The sequence below is a fragment of the Argiope bruennichi genome, chromosome 2 (genome assembly GCF_947563725.1).
Source record: "Argiope bruennichi chromosome 2, qqArgBrue1.1, whole genome shotgun sequence".
In the NCBI taxonomy this organism is placed as follows: Eukaryota; Metazoa; Arthropoda; class Arachnida; order Araneae; family Araneidae; genus Argiope; species Argiope bruennichi.
Window position 1 is genome coordinate 138,071,817 of NC_079152.1, and position 22,605 is coordinate 138,094,421.

At 26.6% G+C, this 22,605-nt stretch overlaps 1 protein-coding gene across 1 annotated transcript in view; it reads left to right on the forward strand.

Annotated features, from left to right (window-relative positions):
- The window catches only part of LOC129956499 (1-phosphatidylinositol 3-phosphate 5-kinase-like), a 73,908-nt gene that overhangs the window by 39,883 nt on the left and 11,420 nt on the right, over positions 1-22,605 (forward strand). The window contains exons 15-31 of the mRNA XM_056068422.1: positions 469-573; positions 1,200-1,340; positions 2,507-2,630; positions 2,734-2,828; positions 5,461-6,339; positions 8,317-8,417; positions 8,549-8,620; positions 8,773-8,944; positions 13,530-13,708; positions 14,172-14,285; positions 15,653-15,761; positions 15,837-15,948; positions 16,584-16,671; positions 17,454-17,532; positions 17,869-18,226; positions 19,691-19,810; positions 20,084-20,206. Of these exons, the coding sequence (XP_055924397.1) occupies positions 469-573; positions 1,200-1,340; positions 2,507-2,630; positions 2,734-2,828; positions 5,461-6,339; positions 8,317-8,417; positions 8,549-8,620; positions 8,773-8,944; positions 13,530-13,708; positions 14,172-14,285; positions 15,653-15,761; positions 15,837-15,948; positions 16,584-16,671; positions 17,454-17,532; positions 17,869-18,226; positions 19,691-19,810; positions 20,084-20,206 (2,971 nt within the window). The remainder of the gene's footprint in view (positions 1-468; positions 574-1,199; positions 1,341-2,506; positions 2,631-2,733; positions 2,829-5,460; positions 6,340-8,316; positions 8,418-8,548; positions 8,621-8,772; positions 8,945-13,529; positions 13,709-14,171; positions 14,286-15,652; positions 15,762-15,836; positions 15,949-16,583; positions 16,672-17,453; positions 17,533-17,868; positions 18,227-19,690; positions 19,811-20,083; positions 20,207-22,605) is intronic.

Sequence of the window (22,605 nt, forward strand, 5' to 3'; positions counted from 1 at the left end):
TTATATTAATTTTGAAAAGATTTTAGATTTTCAAATATAAAATTCTATTTCTATCATAAATGTTTGTTAAAATGTACAATTTATATATTAAATCTTTTAAAGTCATATTTAAAGCAAAACATTAAACGTGTGTTTGTAAAAGTTTGATTTTATGATTCAGGCTTTGAATGATTTTTTTTTTTTTGTTGATATTATTAATTTCATAATTCCTTTACATTTTAAAACTAGGATTTAGGGCACTATTTCTGTTGTTGATCAAAACTTTTATGATAAAATGTATATTCATATTAATCTGATAGTTAACTAAAGTGTTATTGCAATGCCACTTAAAATGCGTACCAAATTTTAATGGATTGTGATTGTCTTTTATGCTGGAAAATTTTTTATAAAATAACTGCCTTTTATTTGCTTTCTATAAGATCTTTTGGTTTCATTTTATCTAAATATTGTAATACCCTATTATTTCAGATGCGGCAGCGAATTCAGAGTCCCACTGTGCTGCTTTTAACTTCAGCTATATCTTATCAAAGAATAGAGAATAAGTTATGCTCATTGGATCCTATAATAATGCAGGTAAGAAAATCATCTTAAGTTTTTGATTGAGAATTTAGAGAATTATTGATTATTGAAATGCTAGCAAAATACTGTATCTACAGAAATGGGTGATTTTGCAACCACCAATCAGTGAATTGTGATGATAATCTGCAGAATGACAGAAAAGAAGCAAACAAATGAAAATGCTTTTGAATAATAATATAGGGAATCTGCATATGCAAGTAATATGATGTAATAAACCATACATTTCTGGATTTATTTTTAAATTCAATTACTTTTTACTAATAAAAGAAATCTGTAGGTATTTTCATGTTAATTGTTATATGATTTTGGTTATTATTACATTAATATTTATTTAACAATTTGTTTGTCTATTAAATCATAGGAAATATATTTGTCACTAAATTTTCTTGTGTGGATTTTCAAAGTAGTTTTGAAAAAAAAAAAAGTGGTTTGAAAATTCTATTTATATCCATTTTAAATACATAATTCTCTTTTGAATGATGGTTCAGATTCTATGGTTTGAATTTATTTTATAATTGTCTTTATATTTTCCCATTATTATTTGTAATTGATTTGTTTTGATTGTTGATCATCTATTTTTTCTAAATATTTTTGTTTATAGATTTTCTTTTTACTTTTAGGAATATGAATATTTGAAAAACATTATTGGGAAACTGACAGTTTTTAAACCAGACATTTTACTTGTGGAGAAAACTGTTTCTCGTCTTGCTCAGGAAATGTTACTGAATCTTGGAATAACTGTTGCTCTCAATGTTAAGTTGGTGAGTACTTATTTTTTCTGTTTTGGGTAGATATCATTTCTCTTTTATTCATTCTATAAGATACCTTTTGAGTAAATGTTCAATTTTCTGATTTTATTGTTATCTTATTTAATTTTCAACTGTATCTGCTAGCCTGAGTGCAAAATATCAAATTATTATTATGTATACTTTGAATTTCTATGAGATTTTTTGGTCTGGAAGAGCACTAGATCTAGAAAAGATCTAGAATTTCTTAGGTCTTTATCTAGAAAAGCACTACAAGAATTTCTTAGAGTGTTTTGCTATTATTGTCCTGCTTGGATTATTGTGTGTTGTGTCTAGCTGTTTAGCATATTTCCTATTATTATTTTTGATAAGCGAATTTTTCCCAGATTCAAATGCTCATTAATTAGATTTGGAATGTAAAAATGAGGGGAAATCACAAAATTGTTTGAATATAAACAAATAAGTTTTACTTCTTTACTATATTTAAGTAAGTTTAAATAGTAACTTTTGAATGCAAACATCTTGTGCTTTAAAATAAAATGTTTAACATGAGTGTTTTCATTTTTTTAATTAATGTTTTTATTGCATGCATTTTTGGTATTGCTAATGAAATTCAATTAATTTAGTCGGAGGTTTGATTTATTTTGTTTGTGATTTATTGATACAAGAGTCATTTTCTGACATACTATGCTAATTTAATTTAGACTATTCAAAATAAATGTTCATTGCTAGAAAAATATGCACTTTCATTTTATAGTTTTTATGCTTATTTTATAACTTTTTAATATTTTTCCTAGCCTCATTACTAATTTTGATAGTTCAGTTTGCTGTAATTTTAAATATTATCTTATTTTGTTATTCATTTCCTTAAAAAATTTCAGCATAGAGAACCAAATAATATTAATAGTTAATTTTTATTATTATTTTATTTTTAAAGAAAAGAGGATTTACTTATAATAACTTATTTGCCATTTCTTACAATCTATTGTACTAAGAAATTATATATATATATATACTGCAGTTTATTTTTAATTGTGGTTAGTTAAACTATTACTTTAATGTGTATTATAAATTATTATTTAATTATTTTGCTCTATTTTATTATAAGTTTCTAATAATTTTCAGAAAAGTATTATTTGAAATTTTGTTAAATGAAGGTTATTATTTTTCTCTCTGTATAGTCAGTAATGGAGCGTATTGCTAGATGTACACAAGCTGCCATTGTGTCTACTGTTGATGCTCATCTCGGAAGACCACAGCTTGGTACATGCAAGAAATTTAAAGTTAAAACATATTCTATTGCAGGTATTTACGGATTGTTTAATATTCCAGAATTTTATTAATTAAAATTAATAGTTTTACATTTTTTCTTTATGATATATTTCAGGATTTTTAAAAAATTTTACAGGAAAATCCAAAACATTGATGTTTTTTGAAGGATGCCCCGAAAATCTTGGTTGTACCATTTTGTTACGTGGAGGATCAGCAAATGAATTGAAGAAGGTAACTATGTTATAAACTGGGTTTTCACATGAATTATTTTTATCTAAATTATTGATTTTCAAATAATGCAAATTTTTTTATTGCAGTGTCATTTTTTTAAACTTTAACCATTAGTAACTGGATTTTCCAAATCATTGAATTTGAAAAATTAATAAAACAAGCTAAAACATCCTTAAGTATTACTTTTGAACAAGAAAAAGACCAGAGGTTTATTTTCTTGCACCCTATGAAAACAGAATACTAGTAGTGAAGCGCTAATTGCTAATGAATATCTAAGATGAGCTATGTTTGATATACAGCAAAATGGTGTAGTTGTAAACAAAAGTAATTGCTTAGAATTGGTTTTAAATTGAAATTGATTAAAATATTCAGATTCTTCATTAGCAGTCAGTCACATCCAGTAATCATAAGTTTACATTTTTTTGTGTGTGATAATATAAATTACCTTTTTTTTTTTTCCAGATACCTTGATGTCCTTGTAAAGTGAAGTCCCTACTATTTTTGGGGTGGGGGGAGGCGATTCTTAAAGAAGAAATGCTCTAAATAAGCAGCAAATGAAAAAAAGAGTACTGTAAAATACTTAAAGTGCTAAAAGAATTGTAGTCATCACAAAATGTTATAAGTTTTATGATGATTACAAAACTTTAAACATTTTTACGAAATTCGACTAGTGTGAAGTTTTTGAAAGTATATATTTCAAAATAAAAATCTATCATAATATTCTTGTAATAAAATTGGAATATAGTGGAAAGTGCAGTGAAATATATGAAAAAGTGAGATGAAGTTTTCACTGTCTTTGACTCTTGAACAGTTGTTGTTAATCAAGACCTAACTATTTAAATATTTATCAATAACCTTACTTTTTTTTTTTTTTTTTTTTTTTTGCAATTATGTGAAAAGAAAGAATAATTCATATAATTTACTTCAAAATAAGTTAGGAACTGTAAAAACGTTTTGCAAATTGTATAAAAGATAGCATTTAAAAATAAATATGATTAATATATTTATTTTTTAATATGGCAGGACAGAATACATAAAAGTCCTTTAAAACTACTTTCTTTTATGATCCTTAGATAAGGGTCTTTAAAGAGCGTGTGTGTGTGTTTTGAAGGTCAGAAAGGTTAGACAAATACCAATAGAAGAGAGAATATATATTATTTTCATTTTCTTTAAATAGAGAAAAATATAATTTATTGAACTTGTAATTCTACAATTAAAAAAAATACTACATTAAAGCTACTTCTTATTTTATCTGTAAAGATGCTTAAAAAGTACTTATAAATTGTTATTTTTTAAGATAAAATTAGTCTATGCTCGCTGCAGGATTGAATCTAAGAAATAAATACGCCTACTGATGTATTTGGCAGACATTCCACTTAAATGTTATTACTTTTATATTCTTGCTCATTTAGCTGCATTTGTTTTCCTAAATCTTTTTTTTTTTTTTATGATTGTATAGCTACTGATTAGGAATCTCACTAAACAATTGAAAATTTTATTAATAACTATTTTACTAAATTTGATATGAAATTGGGGATTTTAATAATGTATTTGATTGCAGCCCCTCGGGTTTCCTAGACATTTTATAACAAAGTTAGATGAAAACACAGCCAAGTTTTAGATTTAATTTTAATTTGTGATATCCTTACTGAAAAATTAAATAAAATAATGAGATTTTGAGATGTATATTTTCTTCATACAAATTATGCTTGTAATCTAAAAAATTATGAATTTTTTTCAGAAAATTTGTAATTGATAAGTAGACATTGATCGGCAAATATTCAGAAGCAGATATAAAATAAAAGCATTCATTCATTTGCAATCATGTGTGATTGTACATCTCACCAGTGTTGCAAGTATGTATATTTGATAAGAAGTAAATAATGCATTTGTGACACTGCGTCTGTTTTAATGGTGGTTAATTTGCTATTGTGTGAAAAAAAAAAACATTTATATAATTTGTTTCATAAATAGTTTAATTAATAATAGTGAAAAAGTTTTGCAAATTCTATAAAATTTAGCATTTAAAAATAGAATTGATTAATAATTTTTTTATTATGGTAGGTTTGAAACTTAGAATTGAATAAGCTTGCTGATGTATTTGACAGATTTGCTTCTGACTAGTATTTTATTTTGCCTTAGCTATCAAAATAAAGACAGGGGGAGGAACAAATTATACCAAATCTGCACATTTTCTGATAGATTGTTGTGTTTTTTTTCCTGGCAATGTAGTCCATTTCACCATATTTTTTTATTCTTCTTTTCTAGATAAAATTTTCTTGAGTTTTTAAAAAAATGTATCTAAACTTGAATAAGGTATATGTTATGTTTCTCTACAAGTTATAGGCAAGATTAAATTATTGACATAGTAGTAAAATATTTATGAAATGCGTAAAAATTTCCCAACTACAGATAGTTTCAAAAACTGGAATTCTCCCTCAGAAATATTGTGTTAAAAAAAAGAAAGTGTGTAAAATGGTTTTACTTTCTATATTATTCATATATTTTCAAGTACAGTTATGAAATAGAATCTGATATTTAAGTTTCAAATTTCTTATAATTTAAAATTTCATTTCAAGAATGATTTATGAACTTTTAAGATTCAGTGAAATGTTTTTTTCCTTAATTACAGGTGAAGCAGGTTGTTCAATTCATGTTATTTGTTGCCTACAACTGGAATTTGGAAAGATCCTTTTTAATGGATGAATTTGCTTTCTTACCTTCACTTGTGAGTGAAACAATGGAATGTGAAGAATCTTTGAGTACAGAAGCGCAGCCAATGGATCAAACTCCTGCTGGGGATTCTGCCACTGAAAATGCTCCCATGGATATTAATACGGCCGGAGATCCTGGAGCAAATCTTCCTAAGAAGAGTAAATCAAGAGTTGATGAGCTTGGTAGAAAGTTGGAAACTGAATCTATCAGTGACTTTAGTGATCCATTACATTCATATCTTCAGCTCGAAAATGATGTATTTCAATCAGATCCCTGTGATTTAAAAGTTGATGAATTGCCTCCTACAAACACATTCAGTAAGCTTTTAGATGACATCATTTTGTGTGCTTCTCTGAATGTCAAGCCATCTCTTCCTTTTCTAGAAACTGAAGCTGGAAAAAAGTGTGAATTAAGAAAGTTCTTCCCAGCTGACATCTATTGGTCTCGTCATTTTGAAAAAGAGAATGAGACTCAGATTCTTCATCCCATTGATACTCAAACTGATTTAGAGGATGAGAGTATCTCACTTAAAGGTTTGATTAACAGTAAAAATGTTGAAGTATTGCCAACTCACCCATTAACTAACTTCAAGATAACAGATGTTTTGGACTCTTCAATGGAAATGCAGACTTTACTTGCAGATTTTCGAGCTAGGGGTGGAACTATTAAGTTTTTATGCCCACATGAGAAAGCAGCAAAAGAGAAAGAGAAAAAACAAACTAGCATGCATCAAACTTCAAGAGATCATGCAAGAACAGAAATCAGTACTAATACTGGATTGTGTTGGGAAAAAAAGGTATATTTTCTACTTTTAGAAGAAAAAAAAATGTTAATGACTAAGCCACATTGCCAACATTTGTGTCTTTGCCACAAATGTTGGGAACTAATGAATTTATATTCAAAATATTAATTCTTCCCCAAGAGGCATCTCAGATATAAGGATGAGAGACTTCTGATATGTTGGTTGATTTTTGTCATTCTGGTGGATACAGAAATAGTATGAAGTCAGCTACCCCCTGTTTGTGATGGGGCGTTCCTCCTACAAGAGGAATTGTACCATGACTGGGAATGGCCCTTGAGACTCAACCAGAGTTTCCTATTTACATTGTCAAGGCATTACAATCATTCAAATTTGCTGTTACGTTTGTGGGTTAGTGCTGGTTTCAATTACCTAACCTACAAATTTGCCTGCCTAATTTAAAATATGCTAGAGCTAAGAAAACAAGGTTTAAGTTAAAGAAAATTTAATTACAACATATTTACAAGACTTTATACAATTCCAAGATTGGTGAAACACACTTAAAGATTAAGTCCAAATTGTTCCGGTCGCGGCAGTGTTTGTTTTTTCTTCTCTTGCTTCGCTGGTTTAAAAATAGACTGAAGGAGTTGTTCATTTGCATGCTTGCCGAGATCAAATATAACCACCAAGCGGCACTGTCAATTTGATTTGAACCTCGTGTCAAATGTCAGTTTGTAGTTGCACTTTGTAGTGCCGCTACACCTTCATGCTTGTCAGAGTAGTCTTTTTTTAAATCAAAACATTAGCAGTTTATCTATTGAATCATTATGAAATAATGTACTGATTTATCATTGAATTTGATTTTTTTATATTTTTATTATTGGCTGCTTTGTTTCCTGCTTTCATTTTTTTCATATTGCATATGCAAGTAGTGTTGATTTTTAAACACTCTTATTTAACTTGACATGTTTTATGTTTGCAAAGACTGAATTTTTTAATTCACTTTTCTGCCACTTCTTGACGTGCTAGTTTTAAAATGTTGTTTTCACTTGAAAATTCTGAGGGATAATATACTTCTAAGATATATTTTATATATTTTTGATTAATTATTTCCTTTTTCTATAAAATTTATAATAATGGGCCTAAGAAGTTAAAAATAATTAGAATAAATATGTCTTTGTTTTAAAAAATCCTTAGTTTAACTTATTTTAAATAAAGCTGCCTTTTAAAAGCATGGTGATAATTTAAAAATTATATTTTAAGTATTGTGATTCAAGAATCAAACTGGACTATAAAGAATGAATTTTCAAATAAATTTGAATTTTTGTTTGGTGGATATTAAATTTCATTAATATCTATCAGTCATAACTAAAAATAAATTTTAGCGCCACTTCAGAATGTAGGAATTCATTTTTAAATTTCCAGAATCTCATGTTTAATTTTTTCATAAATCTATATTGTAAACATAGCAATACTATAATTATTTTATAGGTTTAGTAACTTCATGTAATTTGTGAATTATCAAAAATAGTAACCAAATATATTTTGTAAATAAATGGAGTTTACAAATATCAAAAATTTAGATGTATGTTTAAAAAATGAAATTTTAATAAAATATTAACATATTCAGTAAATCCCCCGGTACCTATTTATATAGTTAATATAATGCAATTCATTTTTTTAAAGTTGCTTCTTGATTTAGCTTACATTATTTGAATTATTTTGAAACTTTTTAATTTATTGAACAGTTTTTTTAACTGTAAATTTATCCATTTTATGTTACTCTAAATATTTGGGCTTTTAAAAATAAAAAATTGAGTTTTATTTTAGATTTTTTTTTCCATAATTGTATTTAAATCAATTGCAAGGTTTGGGTTTATACAATGTTTGAATAATAAAAATTAAGAATAAGTATTTAAAGTGGAAAATATTTCTTAGTGTCTTTTACTGTGTAGCAAGTTCTGCAAAATTTTGAAATTTAAATGTGTTAAGAATTTAACTGAATAATTTTCTTCTCTCTCTCTGTCTGCTTAGACTGATGTACTGGATCCATATAATCACCAAACTCTAGCTGTGCTTTTTTCAAGCTATTCATGTGCTTCTGATAATGCACCTAACTATTGTGTTAACCCTTGGTGAGTTTTAGAAGTAATTTCTGAGAAAATTTAATACTTTTTGTATGATACACTTTTTTTAAAAAATTTAAAATCTTATTTTATTACCATCTAAATTTTTTTCTAGTCTTTTTATTGTTTTCCAATTTCAGGGTTGTCAAAATGGAATTTTATGGATCAAATGACATCACACTTGGTGGATTTTTGGATAGATATTGTTTTAGGTAAGAATGCACTATTTTTAAATGTGTTTTTATTGTTAATTTGAATTGATTAACTTATAAATTTTATACTTAAATAAGTTTTATATTTTACAGAAGATTTGATGCAATCTTAGTTTCCAAACCAAAACAATTTATATTTTGAATTATTTCAGATCTTCATATATCTGCCCAAGTCCTACTTGTGTTACTCCAATGACTGAACATGTTCGAAAATTTGTACATGGAACTGGTTGTGTTCATATTCTTCTGCATGAACTTAGTACTGGAGTTCCTGTGGCTGAAAATAACATCTTGATGTGGAGTTGGTGTCATATTTGCACAAAAGTATGTAGAATTTGTATTTAAAGAAATTTAGATAATTAATCTTTTTTTAAATAAGTATATTGAAAGTATATGATTTACCCAAATCTCTTGAAACTGATATTCATATCTGTTGTATTCTTTATAACATATTATATATATATTTAAATAATCAGGGACTATTACCTTAAACAAAGAATTATTATGTTTTTTTAGAATCATTTTTATAAAATTTGCTTTAAAATTTTAAATAACATATTGTAATTACAACCATAAATTAGTTATATTCTGGGCAATTACAGAAAGTAAGGAAGTATTTTCCCATAAACCACTTTTTATATTCATGACTTATTTAGAAATTCTCACAAAAAGTTCCCATAAAATGATAGAAATTTTGAAGAGATTTCAATTATTTTCAAAATAATAATTTATATAAAAATATTTGGTTATATAATGGAGTTAATCATTCAAAACATATTTATGCAAGATTTATCAAGCTATTGATATTTTATAGCAGCAGAAACAAAGAATTAAAATATCAAATAGTTTCTTTTAGCATTATATAATATTTCTTTATGCCATAAAAGTCTCTTGAGTATATTGTTACAATATTATATTTTTATATATTACAATATTGTACAAGAGTATATTGTTTTTTCTACAAATACCGTCAATCAATCATAATAATGCAGCACATTTAATCGTTAGTTTAGCAGCTTGCTTGCTGTGTAATCCTCCAATATCTGTTACTTGTTGGTGACTCTGACTACTCTCACACACTACTTCTTCACAGCTTGAGAGTGCCTATCTTTTATAGTTCTGGGAGGCGGGGCTAGAATCTTCCAGACCAATCAGGGTGTATCTCAGTTCTTAGTGGATGGATTGTGAAAGTTCTTGAACTTTCCAGTATTATCCATTTAGTCGCCAAATTCGTCGCCAAGCTTTGAGGTCATTGACGCGGCACCCGCTCAGCCAAGACCTTTGTAAAACAAGGCCTCACAACTTATTTGTGACGTCACACTCATAGGATGATTGGCTGCCATGAACAGAATCGCACTTCCTTCCTTGATGTTTAGGTACATTTTAAATTCACTTAAAAATAACTTATTATTAATATTAAGACATTTACCCTGCATAAAATTCAAAATTATTTATTTTTTCCCAGTGTGAATAAAAGAAACGGCATGGTAGAAAATCTTAAGGTCCTCTATATCTTATTGACCATTTAATAACATTCAAACTTCATTTATTAACATTTAAATCACAATGTAAATTTATTAGATATATACATACATATACATACATTATTGTAGTGACAGGTAATGCATGTATTTTATAAGTTAACATAAAATTGTTTACTTCTCAAATTACTAATGAACTTTCAAATAAAATATTAATGTATTTAATATAAAATTTAAATTTTACACCAACTAATTCGGTTGATAAAAAAGAATTACTTTCACAGCTTGTTTTTTCACATGAAGAATTGTTTTCATTTAATATATTAGTAATTCATACAATTTAATAAACTAGCTTTTATTATATATCTGATTTTACATTTCAATGCATTTATAATTAATTTCAATTCAATCTGTAGAAACAGTAAAAGAAAACACAAATAAAAAAAATCACACACTATTTGAATCATAACATTTTATTTACAGAGAGACAATAACAAAATACATTTTGTTTTCAAACTTTAATATAAATTTCACACAGACAAATGAAAATAATTATAATATTAAATAAAGTTAAAATACAAACTTACAAATTACTTCTAATTTGGAAGAAATTAATAAAGAATGATATACCTTAGAAGTTTGAGAAGTGCCTGACAAATAAAAATTATTTTGTTTGATTTTTGAATTATACTCCATGTATAATATGTATTTGATTCAAAGTTTTTAAATTTTAAAATTAAATCAGAAAAGGTGTTGATTTTTTTCTATTTCCTCTTTTCTTTACTGTCCTGGAGACTGTTATTTAAAGCTGCTTTTAAGTTTTCCCATTTTTTTTATATGTTGCCCTATCCATTGGAGTTCCTCTTCTTGCTTTTGATTCTGAGGAAAATTCTGAGGGTAAATTAGGGAAAATTGAAGGTACAGCATCAGGTACAAGCGTAGAAAAAAAATGGAATTCTTCAGATAAAAAAAATTAGTAATTTGTTAAAACTTAAAATCAAAAACAGAATAGATATTTTCTTAATACATAAACTAAAAGCTAGCGTATGTTGGACAGTATTAAATAAAATCATATTGAGTATCAAAAAATAAAATTTAAAATCAACAGAAACATTCATTCATCCAAAATAAATACCTAGTTCAATATTATGTTGGAATATCTATAGTAATTATTTATACTAGCATTCAAGTAATACAATATTTTACATGAATTAATCAATTGATTTTACACAGTATGAAAAATGGATTTAAAAACAGTTAACTTTTCATTACTTTTAAAAAAAGTTTCAGATATTTTGTAAAAGTTGCATTCATTTATAATGAAAGATTGTGCATAACTAATGATATTTAAAAATAATAATAAATACTATTTGTTTTATATATAATCTGATGATTTATAGATAAACAAATAAAAAATACATTTTCTAAACCTAAATGAGCATGCAATTCATCTTTTTTTTACAACTATATCTAACTTTTTTACATAATATTTTAGGATAAAATATAAGTTTAATCTGCTACAATCTATAGTCATGATATATATAATTAAAAATTATTATTCATTAGATGATTTTAAACTTTTTTTATAAGAGCATCATAACAATAAATCGCTTAAGTATTTTGTAAGATTTTGATGATAATTATTAAAAATTTCTAAAAAAAATTTCCTTTTACACTCTAGTGGTACTTGAATAAGTTCTCCTGTACTAGTATTAAACGCTTCTCGAACTGTTAAAAACTGATTTTCTTGAAAATGTTTATCACAGACCTAAATGTTAGCAACAAATATTAGGCCTAAATCAGATTTTAAAAGATATGTATGAAGTATAATTAAAAAGATACAGAAACAAAACATTTTAAATATTAGGAACAAATAAACAAAAGACTATGAGAAGTAACAATAAAACAAAGACGTTTTTTATTTAGCTCAAGCAAACAATACCAAAATAATTGGAAGCATAATGAACTAAATGTAGAGCAAACAAAAATGACAGAAGATAAATGGAAGTTATACATAATTTTAAATGTTTCATATTTCAAAAGAATTAATTAACTAAAAAATTTACAAAAAAATCAAACTTACCTTACTGTATTTAGTTGGTACGAAACCGTCCTGCTTTATTGCAGAGATCCATGCTCTTCTAGTGTTTCCATCGTTTGGAAACAAAAATACAGAAACATTGGAGCTATTTTTTGTGTAATTACTTTTACAATTGGAAACACAGCACGCACTAGGCATCTTCATTATGATAAATTAAAATTAATATGCAAAAAGATCAGAAAACTACCAAAAAAGCCAATAACACATTTCCCATTCTTCACTACAATAACAACTATCGTTTTCTACGGAACTCATCCAACCTCATGACGTCACGGGCTGAAAGCGTTGGGAGTTGTAAGGCCTTGTATTACGAAGGTCGTGGCTCAGCATGCACAGGGCAGATCTTACAACGGTTTTTCCCACGAAGACACTATTTGTGCCGGGTAGCAAAATTACAGATTTGTAACAATATAAATGATTTATTTAGTTTTTTATTATTAATTAATCTGTTAGGTGTAAAAAAAAATCTGTAGTATAATGACTTATTGAAATTCATCAAAGGTTTCCGAATTATGAATTTTTTAACTTTGATAAATTGGAAATTTGCAAGTCATTATGGGAATCCAGCTTTGTAAATGATAAAATTTCAAATATTGTTAAAAAATTATCACACATGCTTTATATGTTAGTACTATTATTTAAAATATTCAAATGATAAAAGGTGTCATTGAAAGCTGAGAATTCAGAGATATTTTCATATATTAAATAAAGTGAGAACTAAGAAACAAGCATGAATTCTACTGTTTAATGTGAGAGTTTATTCAAAACTTGTTCACCAGAACGAAATTTTTATGTAGTTTATAAAAAAGTTGATAAAATGATCTAAATATTAAGAATATGCAGCTTAGAAGATGAAAACAAATCAATGCATAATTTCAAAATAGTGTATATTTAAACTTGTTATTTTCCAGTTCATATTCTTTTTTTAAAAAAAATTATATTAAAAATATATTTTTGAGCCAGTCTCTTAAATGAAACATAATCAATAATATTCAAATTTGATCATAAAATATGTGACTGAAGCTTTACATCATAAAGAGACTTTTACAAACATTGTATTGAGATGAATGCAAGGAATGAAATGAATTATTGTACTGAATACTGTGTGTGCCTATAAAATAAAAATTGTCCATTGAATGCTTTTTAATAGTTTAGTAAAAAAGGAAATGATTTGGGATATTTGTATTTGTTGAAGTAGTCATATGGGAGAGAATAATACTTTGATAGTATTTATTTTTATCCTAGATATCTTTTTAAAAAAATTGATTATTTCATTTTAGAATATTGTCTGTATTCATCGTATTTAATACTCACTGGTTCTTCATAGGCTACACCTGTTGTTTCTATGTCTGAAGATACATGGTCCTTCTCTTTTGCTAAATATCTTGAGCTTAGGTTTTATGCTGATAGTTACAAGAGGAGAGGAAAAAATGAGCTTTGCCAGCATTCTTTACATCATGATCATTACCAATATTTTGCTCAAAATAATCTTGTTGCAATTTTTAAGTAAGTAAAAGTTATTGTAAAAAATAGCTATTGCATCTAAATAAAAAAATAAATTTCTTTACATTTGCTTTTCTTTAAACCTTATATAATGTTAATAATTACTATAATTATATAATATGTTAACTGATGTTTATTGTAGAACATTGAAGATGTAGTCATTGATAAAAAGTCATAATTTGATTTATTCAAATTTAAAGGATGAATCTGAATAGTAATCAGTTATTACTGTCAGCATGTCCAAACCATGGTCACTGATCATTGGAAAAGGTTTAGTTGTTGTGGTATAATATTAGTTATTATTCAAGAACACATATTAAACAAAAGTATAGTAGCCTTTTTGTAATATTGTACATTTTTTTTTTTTGATTAAGTGTTGTTAATGGTTTATGAGTTTTATAAGATGTTTCATATTATTTGATCAATGTATTTTTTTTTATTTGTATGATTTTTTTTGTTTATTTAGGTACACACCAGTTTTGATTTGGGAAGTGGTATTCCCAGCTTTTATAATTTCTGTTACTGATAAAGCCATTCCCTTAGCTTCTTTGGTGGAACAGATAAAGATTATTGCTATGAAGTATGTTAAACATGTTATATTCTCCAGTGTTTTTTTTTATTCACCAATTCAGTCAGTGTTATTTTTAAATTCACCAATTCAGAATAATTTCTTACCATCTCAAACTAATCCATTTGATATTTTTTATTTGTACCAGGAAAAATTATTTTAATTATTAATTGTAAGTTAATAATTATGATTCAACTGACTATACCGTGGAGTAAACATTAAATATTCAGATACATTCATGGAAACAGAGGCATGTTGAAATTATGTGCTTATGGCTTATGGGAAAATAAAAAGAAAATTTTGCAAAAATCTCTCATTTTTAATTTTTATTAAGAGCATGTGAATATTGAGTCAGAGCACCCTTAACCCTCTGTGTACTTTTGCTCTTTGAAATGTAGTTCTTTTAAAATCCAAAATGGCTGAAAGTAAAGACAGTAGAAGATAAATATTTGATTAATTAATCTAGATAACTCATAGTAAATATTTAATTTATTATCAAAATGTATGTGAATTTTTAATTTATTTAAACATAAGCAATTTTGTTTCCAAAGCAATTTCTTAGATTTATTCATTAGAATTTAAAGTTGAAAATTTATTAAGATATATATATAAGTACATAAAATATAACTTCATTTCCAAAGTAAATTACCTAAATTTATTAAAAATTTCATTATTTAAAAAGGCAAAGCAGCAAAGATGCAGCATAGGACAAAGAATATTTGGATGAAATATTCTCTTGCTAGTTAACATTTACAAATATTTTAGGCATATTGTCCAGTGTAATCTAATTGAAATGTGACCCTTCCTTTTCAAATGCCTTTTGCAAGCTCAGACTTGTTGCTAAACAAAAAATTTGAACACCATGAAAAAATATTTAAATTTATTATATTTAGGCATTTTAACAGGAGATTTTAGTAATCAGCAAGCAGAAAGTTAAATGTAAATTAAGCATCTGTCCTTAAACAATTTCTGAGAAATTCTCTGACTTTGGAAGAGGAAGCAACCATTATCAAAAAGACAAGGTCACTCCACACTATTTTATGCCCCTGTTTTAAAAAGAGGATGTAAGAAAACTTATGACATTTAAGCTCATCAGCTGTTCTGTGCATGTCTGAATGTCCAGCCATCGTGGCCAAATTGGAAGTCAAAAGGTTAAAGAAGTTAAAATTTGCTTTTAACTTCTTATCGAATGTTCAAATGAATTTAGAGAGCCTTGTCAAAAAATTTTATCCCTAATTTTATTTCAAATTAGTTGTACTTCAATTTTTTCATTTTGTTGAAATAAGGAGGGTGAAAATCAGTTTTATTGAATTTATTTCTGTTTTCAGTGTTATTCTCAGTAATAATTATAAATATATATAATTTTTTTATTTTCTTAGGGGTCATGGAATTCATAGTGATCTTCTTACTACACTGTTTGCCCTTCGTGATGAATATTGTGAAACCACATCAGAAGATTTCATTGAAGATATGATAGATATGCTCAAGGTTAATATTCTATTTTTTTAATGATTTTGTATTTTTAATTTGTATCAAATTATTAATATATATATTTCTTTTCAGCTGGAAACTCTTCCATTTCGTGAAAAAATTGAAGGTATTCAGCTTCATCTAACATCGCCAACATTAGAAACCTTGCAAATTAAATCTGCAGATGATTTGGAATATAATAAGGGTTAGCTAACTTTTTTTGTGTACTTACATGCAGTGTTTTATATGTTTTAAGTCTAAAAATTAATGTCATTTTTTTCTTGTTAATAACAGAATAAAAGATGTTTTATATACATCATTTTCTCCATGATCTTTAAAAATTTAAATTACAAGTAGCAATTAATTATTACAAGTTTTTACTTTTTTTGTAATATAAATTAAATAATGCATCACTTAAAAAAAATTTGCAAGTATTTATTTCACTTTTTAGATAAATGATTTTTTTCTCTGAATCTTTTTTTTATATATATATATATATTTGTAATCAGTCTCTACTGTAAGTAGTACTGTAAGCATTAGTAGACTAGATTATTATTAGTAGTAAAATTAACTATGATTCAAACTTATTTTAGTTGTACAATTGTTCATCTTATGTAGCGTTTGATGAGTAGTTTATTAACAGATTTTGATTCAAATCTGATAGCATGAGGTTTAACTTCTTAGTAATTTTGAGAGGCCTTAATTTTTTTAATGGATTTTTTTAAAATTTGAATTTTGCTATTTAATATATTTTTGGTTTAGTTTTATCTATAATATTTCTTTCTTTCTTTTTTTATCTATAAAATAGTCTTTTTTATGAATGAAATTTTATTTTATTAGATATTTGTTCATATATGTGGAAGATTGAAGATCAAATAACATTATTGAAATTCCATATTGCTAATGTAGTTCAAATATGGAATAACAGGTATGTGAAATTTTAATTATTGCCATATTATTTTATTATCAATTTATTATTATTATCATATTTTAAGATTTCATAAATATAGTACATACATAAAATACATTTTCATGCACAGAAATATTGTTGAAAAGATCATTGATTTTCAATATTTAAAAGTTTATGGTATCACATGATGGAATATACATTTCTCTTAAATAATAAATATACAGTAAATCTATTAAAGTCTTTTTCATACTGTTTTTCACTACAGTTATGAAAAGGAAGGATGGATTATTCTATTAGATTGGAAATGTTTGCTTTATATGTTTTTGAATTGGGACATTTATCTGTTATTTTTAACTAATTCTTTATCAAATGCTCTTGTTCGGCAATTTTGAAATAATATTAAACAATATTATAATTCATTGTATTTGCTGTAAAAGTCATTAAGCTTAAATTTCAAAGGAGCTTTTCTGATAGATTTATAAAATAACTGAACTGATTTTCAAAGGTATAAAACTACTTTTTTTTAAGTATTAGCTATTAATCATTGTGTTCATAAAAGAATCAGCATTTTTATTTGGATTTATTAATATAAGCTTTACTACAATGTGTACTTAAGTTCCTTTAGCATTTGAGTTTTCTTTAATGGAGCATTTATAAATTTGATGAAACTAAAATATTTGAAAACTATCTTCTTTATTGAATATTCATGTATTAAATATTTTTATTTATGTGTTGTTGAAATATTTTATGTGTAATTGATCATTTTATTTTTCTGGGTTTTTTTCTTTATTATTTACTAGAATTCAAGAGTTTATATCAGCCAGGAAAAAAGAAAAACTTCAAGCAAAACCTTCATCTCAGTCTGGAAGAAATTCAGAGGTGAGAAATTCTACAGAAGAGTGTTTTATTTCGTAGTCTGAATTTTGTGTAACTTACTATGGTAGAAGTAGAATTTATTCAGTAACACATAGATTTTTTTTTTTTTTTTTATGGAGAGGGAGTAGGTTTAACAATAAGAAAGAATGTATGTGAACAGAGGCATTTTTCTTTTTGTTGATGGTGGGATAAAAAAAGATAAGAGGAAGAGGGTATATTTATTTATTTATTTTTAGAATGCAATGTATAAATTTTAAAAAATGCATGAAGTTGATTTCCTCTTTTTTTTTTTTTTTCTTTCTTTAAACAATAAATTTTGAAGTTTTTTTTTATTTTTAGGGGTCTTTTAATATGCATGAAGAATCTGCAGTAAAAGCTAGCAGTTTTTCACCTGATGATCAGTTAATGAGCTCTGTAGGTGCAAGTGTTATTGACTCTAAAACTTCTGAACCAAAAAGAAATTTTCTGATCTCAAAAATGTGTCCTAAAGTGAAATCAGAAAACACTAAAAAATATGTGGAAAGTTTTTGCAAAGAGAAATGCCGTCGTTTTTCGTCGCCAGCTCGATCATTGTCTTTTGGAAGTATCAACGATCCATCAAAATATGCCTTTGAATTTCCCAAGCTGAAACATGCCAAGAGTGAACCAGATTATTTAGTTTGCCATTCTGATGAGTTCAATAATGTATTTTTTCAAAGTAAGTAAATGCATTTATTTTAAATCTTTATTTTTTGTTCACTTGTTTCTGTTTGTCATTGTAAAATTATTTCAATAATCTTTATATAAAATTTTAAAATTATATCTGTTTTCATATTCATTCTAATATTATCATGTTAGATTCAAGAAAATTGAAAAAGTTAGTTCATTAAAACTTTAAGGTTTTTTTTTTGAAGTATTATATTTAACATGGACTTATTTAAAATTTGCATATAGCTTTTGTGTTTTTAAATTGTTTTTCCACCATTTATGGATAGTTTTAGTGACTTTGTAGTACACCTAGTTTTTGTGTTCAGAAATTCCAGATTCAAGAACCAAATTTCACCACAGATGCATGTATATGTATTTTGATGATTGTTAAGTCTGTTTTTCTCAAGCCCAGTATATTTTGACAGATTGAAAAGCAGATTGCTGATTTGACCCACCTTCATTTGACCATGGTTCAAGATAGGAAAATCTGCTGTAAAATATCACAATGCAGCTTTATAATGGATTGTCTATTTTTATTGTAATAAATTATTTGAGATTTAAAAATAGTTAATACTTAAACCAGGATTTCCAGAATTATTAGAATGTATATATTTTGAAAAAGAGTTTGCATACTTAAGTTGCATTTTGAAGATGACAGACACTAAATTCTATTTGAAAATTTTGCATAAAATAAAAAAATTTCTACAGAATTTCTCCATGCATGCTAATTGTATCTTGAAAGGAAACAGGACTATGAAAAATAGTAAAAAAGAAAGCAAATGCTAGCTTTTCTGTGTAATTATGTTAGAAATGGTTAATTTTTCTATACTAGATATGCTCTAAAAGTATTATTTATTATCATTATACTTTCTTAACTTAGAATCTTAGCTTGTAGCATTTTTTATGAGCAATTATTATTGCCAGTAAAATGCGAATGTATTTTAACTTGACTGATATTTCTTCTAATGTTATATCATAATCAGTCTAAATTGATTCAGAATAATTGAATGAGATGCAAGATAATGCAATATTATATTCTAAAAAAATATATTTCTTAAAATGTTTAACCTTGTTCTTTTGAAAGTATCTTTTTTTGTGTTGTCGATTTTGTTTGCTGTTATTATTTCAAACCAGTTGTATATAAAGGCATGTTTATTCTAAATGCTTATAATTAAATAAAATCTTGAAATCCTGTAAATTTGTTTTTTTTAAAAAGTTAAACAAAAAGAATGCCCTTGAAAATTAAAATCTTTATTTTTATTTTTGAAAAGGCTATTTTTTTTTCTTTTTAATTATAATTTTATGATTAGTTCATTGTTGCTGATCATGGAACATAATTAAAAACATTTATAAAAATATTCGTAAGAAATCCGAACTTATTAGATGTTATATTAGATGAAACACTTTTTGACAATGAAACAATATAATTTCATTAAACAAACTGTTATTATTATTGAAATATTGATCCATTTAGGAGAAGGCAGTCTTTCAAGTAGTGATTCTTGCTATGCATATGGTGTTACACCTGGAATATGTGCTGCTTTGAAAGTTTCTGAAGCAGAAGATTATGATTCATATGTTGTGTGTCATAAAGGTAAGGAAATGTTGATAAAATAAATATTTATGAAAATTTCCTATAAAATTGATTTTATCTATGAAGATATGAAAGATGATTAATCTCTAAAGGTATTGAGAGATTTGTTATATTTTAAGAAAAATTAAAAGTTCTAATTAATAATTGCACATCTTTTTCTGTTGTTATTTTGAATATTAAAGGAAGGGATAAATAAAACAGATTGTTGACATAAAATGTTCCATAAATAACTTAAAAGAGCTTTCTAATTAATTTTTTTCCTACATTTTTTAGATTGTGTTGATGAACGATCTGCATCTCCAGTTTCCAGAAAACATCACGAACGCTCAAAATCCGAAACTGAAGCTGTTTTTAGTCACAGTAGTCACGGTTCTAAACATACTCCAGAAAAACAAAGTAAGAGTTCAATTAAGATTTCTTAACATTTCATATTTTGTCTAGAAAATTTTGCCAATATTTATATCTTTTCTCCAATTATCTGTGATTGCTATTCATCAAATTAACAACTTTATTTTCTATAATCTAATTAGATAGCATCTTCTACTGTAAGAGCATTTTGTTAACTTTGTTTATCTGATAATCTGTATAATATTTAAGATGTAATCGAATTTTTTTTACACTTTGTATTTCAAATTAAAGTATATATGATAGAGTTAATTTTAGTTTATAAGTTTAAAAATACAATAATTTTATACATATATGGTACTCTGAAGACAAAGCAATTAAGTGTTTAACTCGATGTCTTCAGTGAATCATTCTTGTCATTAGATTAGAAATATTCATAATTACATGTTCATATCTTTAAAAAAATCTTTTAAAAGCATTAATGTTAGTATATAAAGAACCATATGAGATATTTTTTTATTAACTGCATTGTACAATTCTGTAGTACTATCTTTCCTTGGACCTTTTGGCTGTTGAAAAAAAAATTATTTCGGCCACTCCTTCATTCTGAGAAAATTTAGCTGCTTTGAAGGGTTGTTTTTACAATTGCAAGATAAGTAAAATAAGTACGTTTGACACATTCAAAATGAAGTTTAAGATTTATTTAAAGAGAAAAAAATATTTCATTTAATGTTTTCTTTTAATTTAATGAAAAAGATATAATTTGTCTCTATCAAGTTTTTACACTTCTCAGGAACAACAATTTTTCAAGTTCTTCTTTCAGTTTAAAATTAAATCTCTAACTGCTTAATTTGTCATTGTGTCAGAATTTCTTCATCTATTTTCTTCAAAGTCATTTGAATAGTAAGTGTAGCTGGATTACGATTACCAACTGTATCGGAAAATTCCTCGCCAATGACAGCATCAGCGACTGAAAGACGCAATACATTCATCTGTAAAAAAATTTAATCACACAACATACTTTTTAGTTAATTTAAATCAGTCTTAAATTAGATGCGATTAAAGGCATGTAAAGAACACTTATCTTTGATAGACTCGTCAACCAAAAGACATTCTTCCCATTCGGAACTTGTATCAAATCATTCCACTGTTGCCTTGTGCTTCTTCGTGTATACAGCCAACCACCCCACCGCTACTGAATGGAGAAGTATAGACAGGAATTGCTGCTTCATATTAAAAGGATTTGGGATCTTGCTCTATTCCTGCAAGTTTCGAGAACTGTTCTAATTGATCTTCAGCCATCGATTCATAAAATAAGTCTTAATTGTCTGTCGAATTCTCTGCTACTGATTCCACAGCTAACAAAGTATTTAATGATCACTTCTTGATTTATTTTTTTGAGGAGATTTTAATCTACTTAAAAGTATCCCTGACAGAAATTTTCTTTGAAAGTTTACTAGCACTTTCGTCGCACAACCTTATGCACATTGGCATGTCGCAGAGCGCATTGTCTGTATTCCATCTTGAAACACTTTACAACCCCATGATCCAATGGTTGACGTTTTAATGTTATATTTAGTGGTGGAAATAACAGATTAACATTTGTGAGCTGAGCTCCGTGTGCCTGACATGCCATGTTATACAACAAAAGGGGAACTTTCCTGACTTAATTCCTCATTTTTTTCGTCGAAATTTATCAGCTATTTTTCAAAAATAGATGATGCCGCTCATGTTCTTTTGTTCGTATACCATGACACACCAAGACGGTTTAAATCTTTTCCTTTAAAAACCTGGGTTTTTGACATCTCCAAATTACTAGGGGCTTCTCTTTGTCTCCAGCTGCACTCACACAAAAACTAATGGTAAACCATTGCTTAGGAAATTTTCCACCTTTGGCTTCTTGGGTTTTTGAATCATATTTTTATTGGGTAAAGCACGAAAAAAGAGTGCCATATCATCCATGTTGAATATATCCTTGTTGCCACCATAAAAGCAATAAAAGATGCTCCTCCCAGCCTTCACAGGAACTGAGGTCGACATGGACCACTTCTCCACACAGTGATCGAAAAGTGATGTTATTCTGTATATCAATTCTGTCTAGTAACCCATTGCTGGCAGAGAAATTTTCAATACTCTGAACATCCTCAAGTTCTTTTGCCTTATGTTGAATCATAGGTTTACTGATAGGAATTTTTTTCACACAAACAGTTTTAAACCCTTCCAAAGCAGCCTCATTTATATCGACATATGTTTTGCATCTTGTACATTTGACACCACAAAGTTTGAAGTCTTCATATTCTTTCAAAATCTAATCCTTTTATTTAATGATTTTGTTGATTTATATTCTTCCGCAGATAAATAATTTACCTAACTTTCTCACCAATTTGCTGTTTTTATATTGATGCAGAACTTGAATGTGTTAATCGAGATTTTGAAAAGCACGCTTAGAC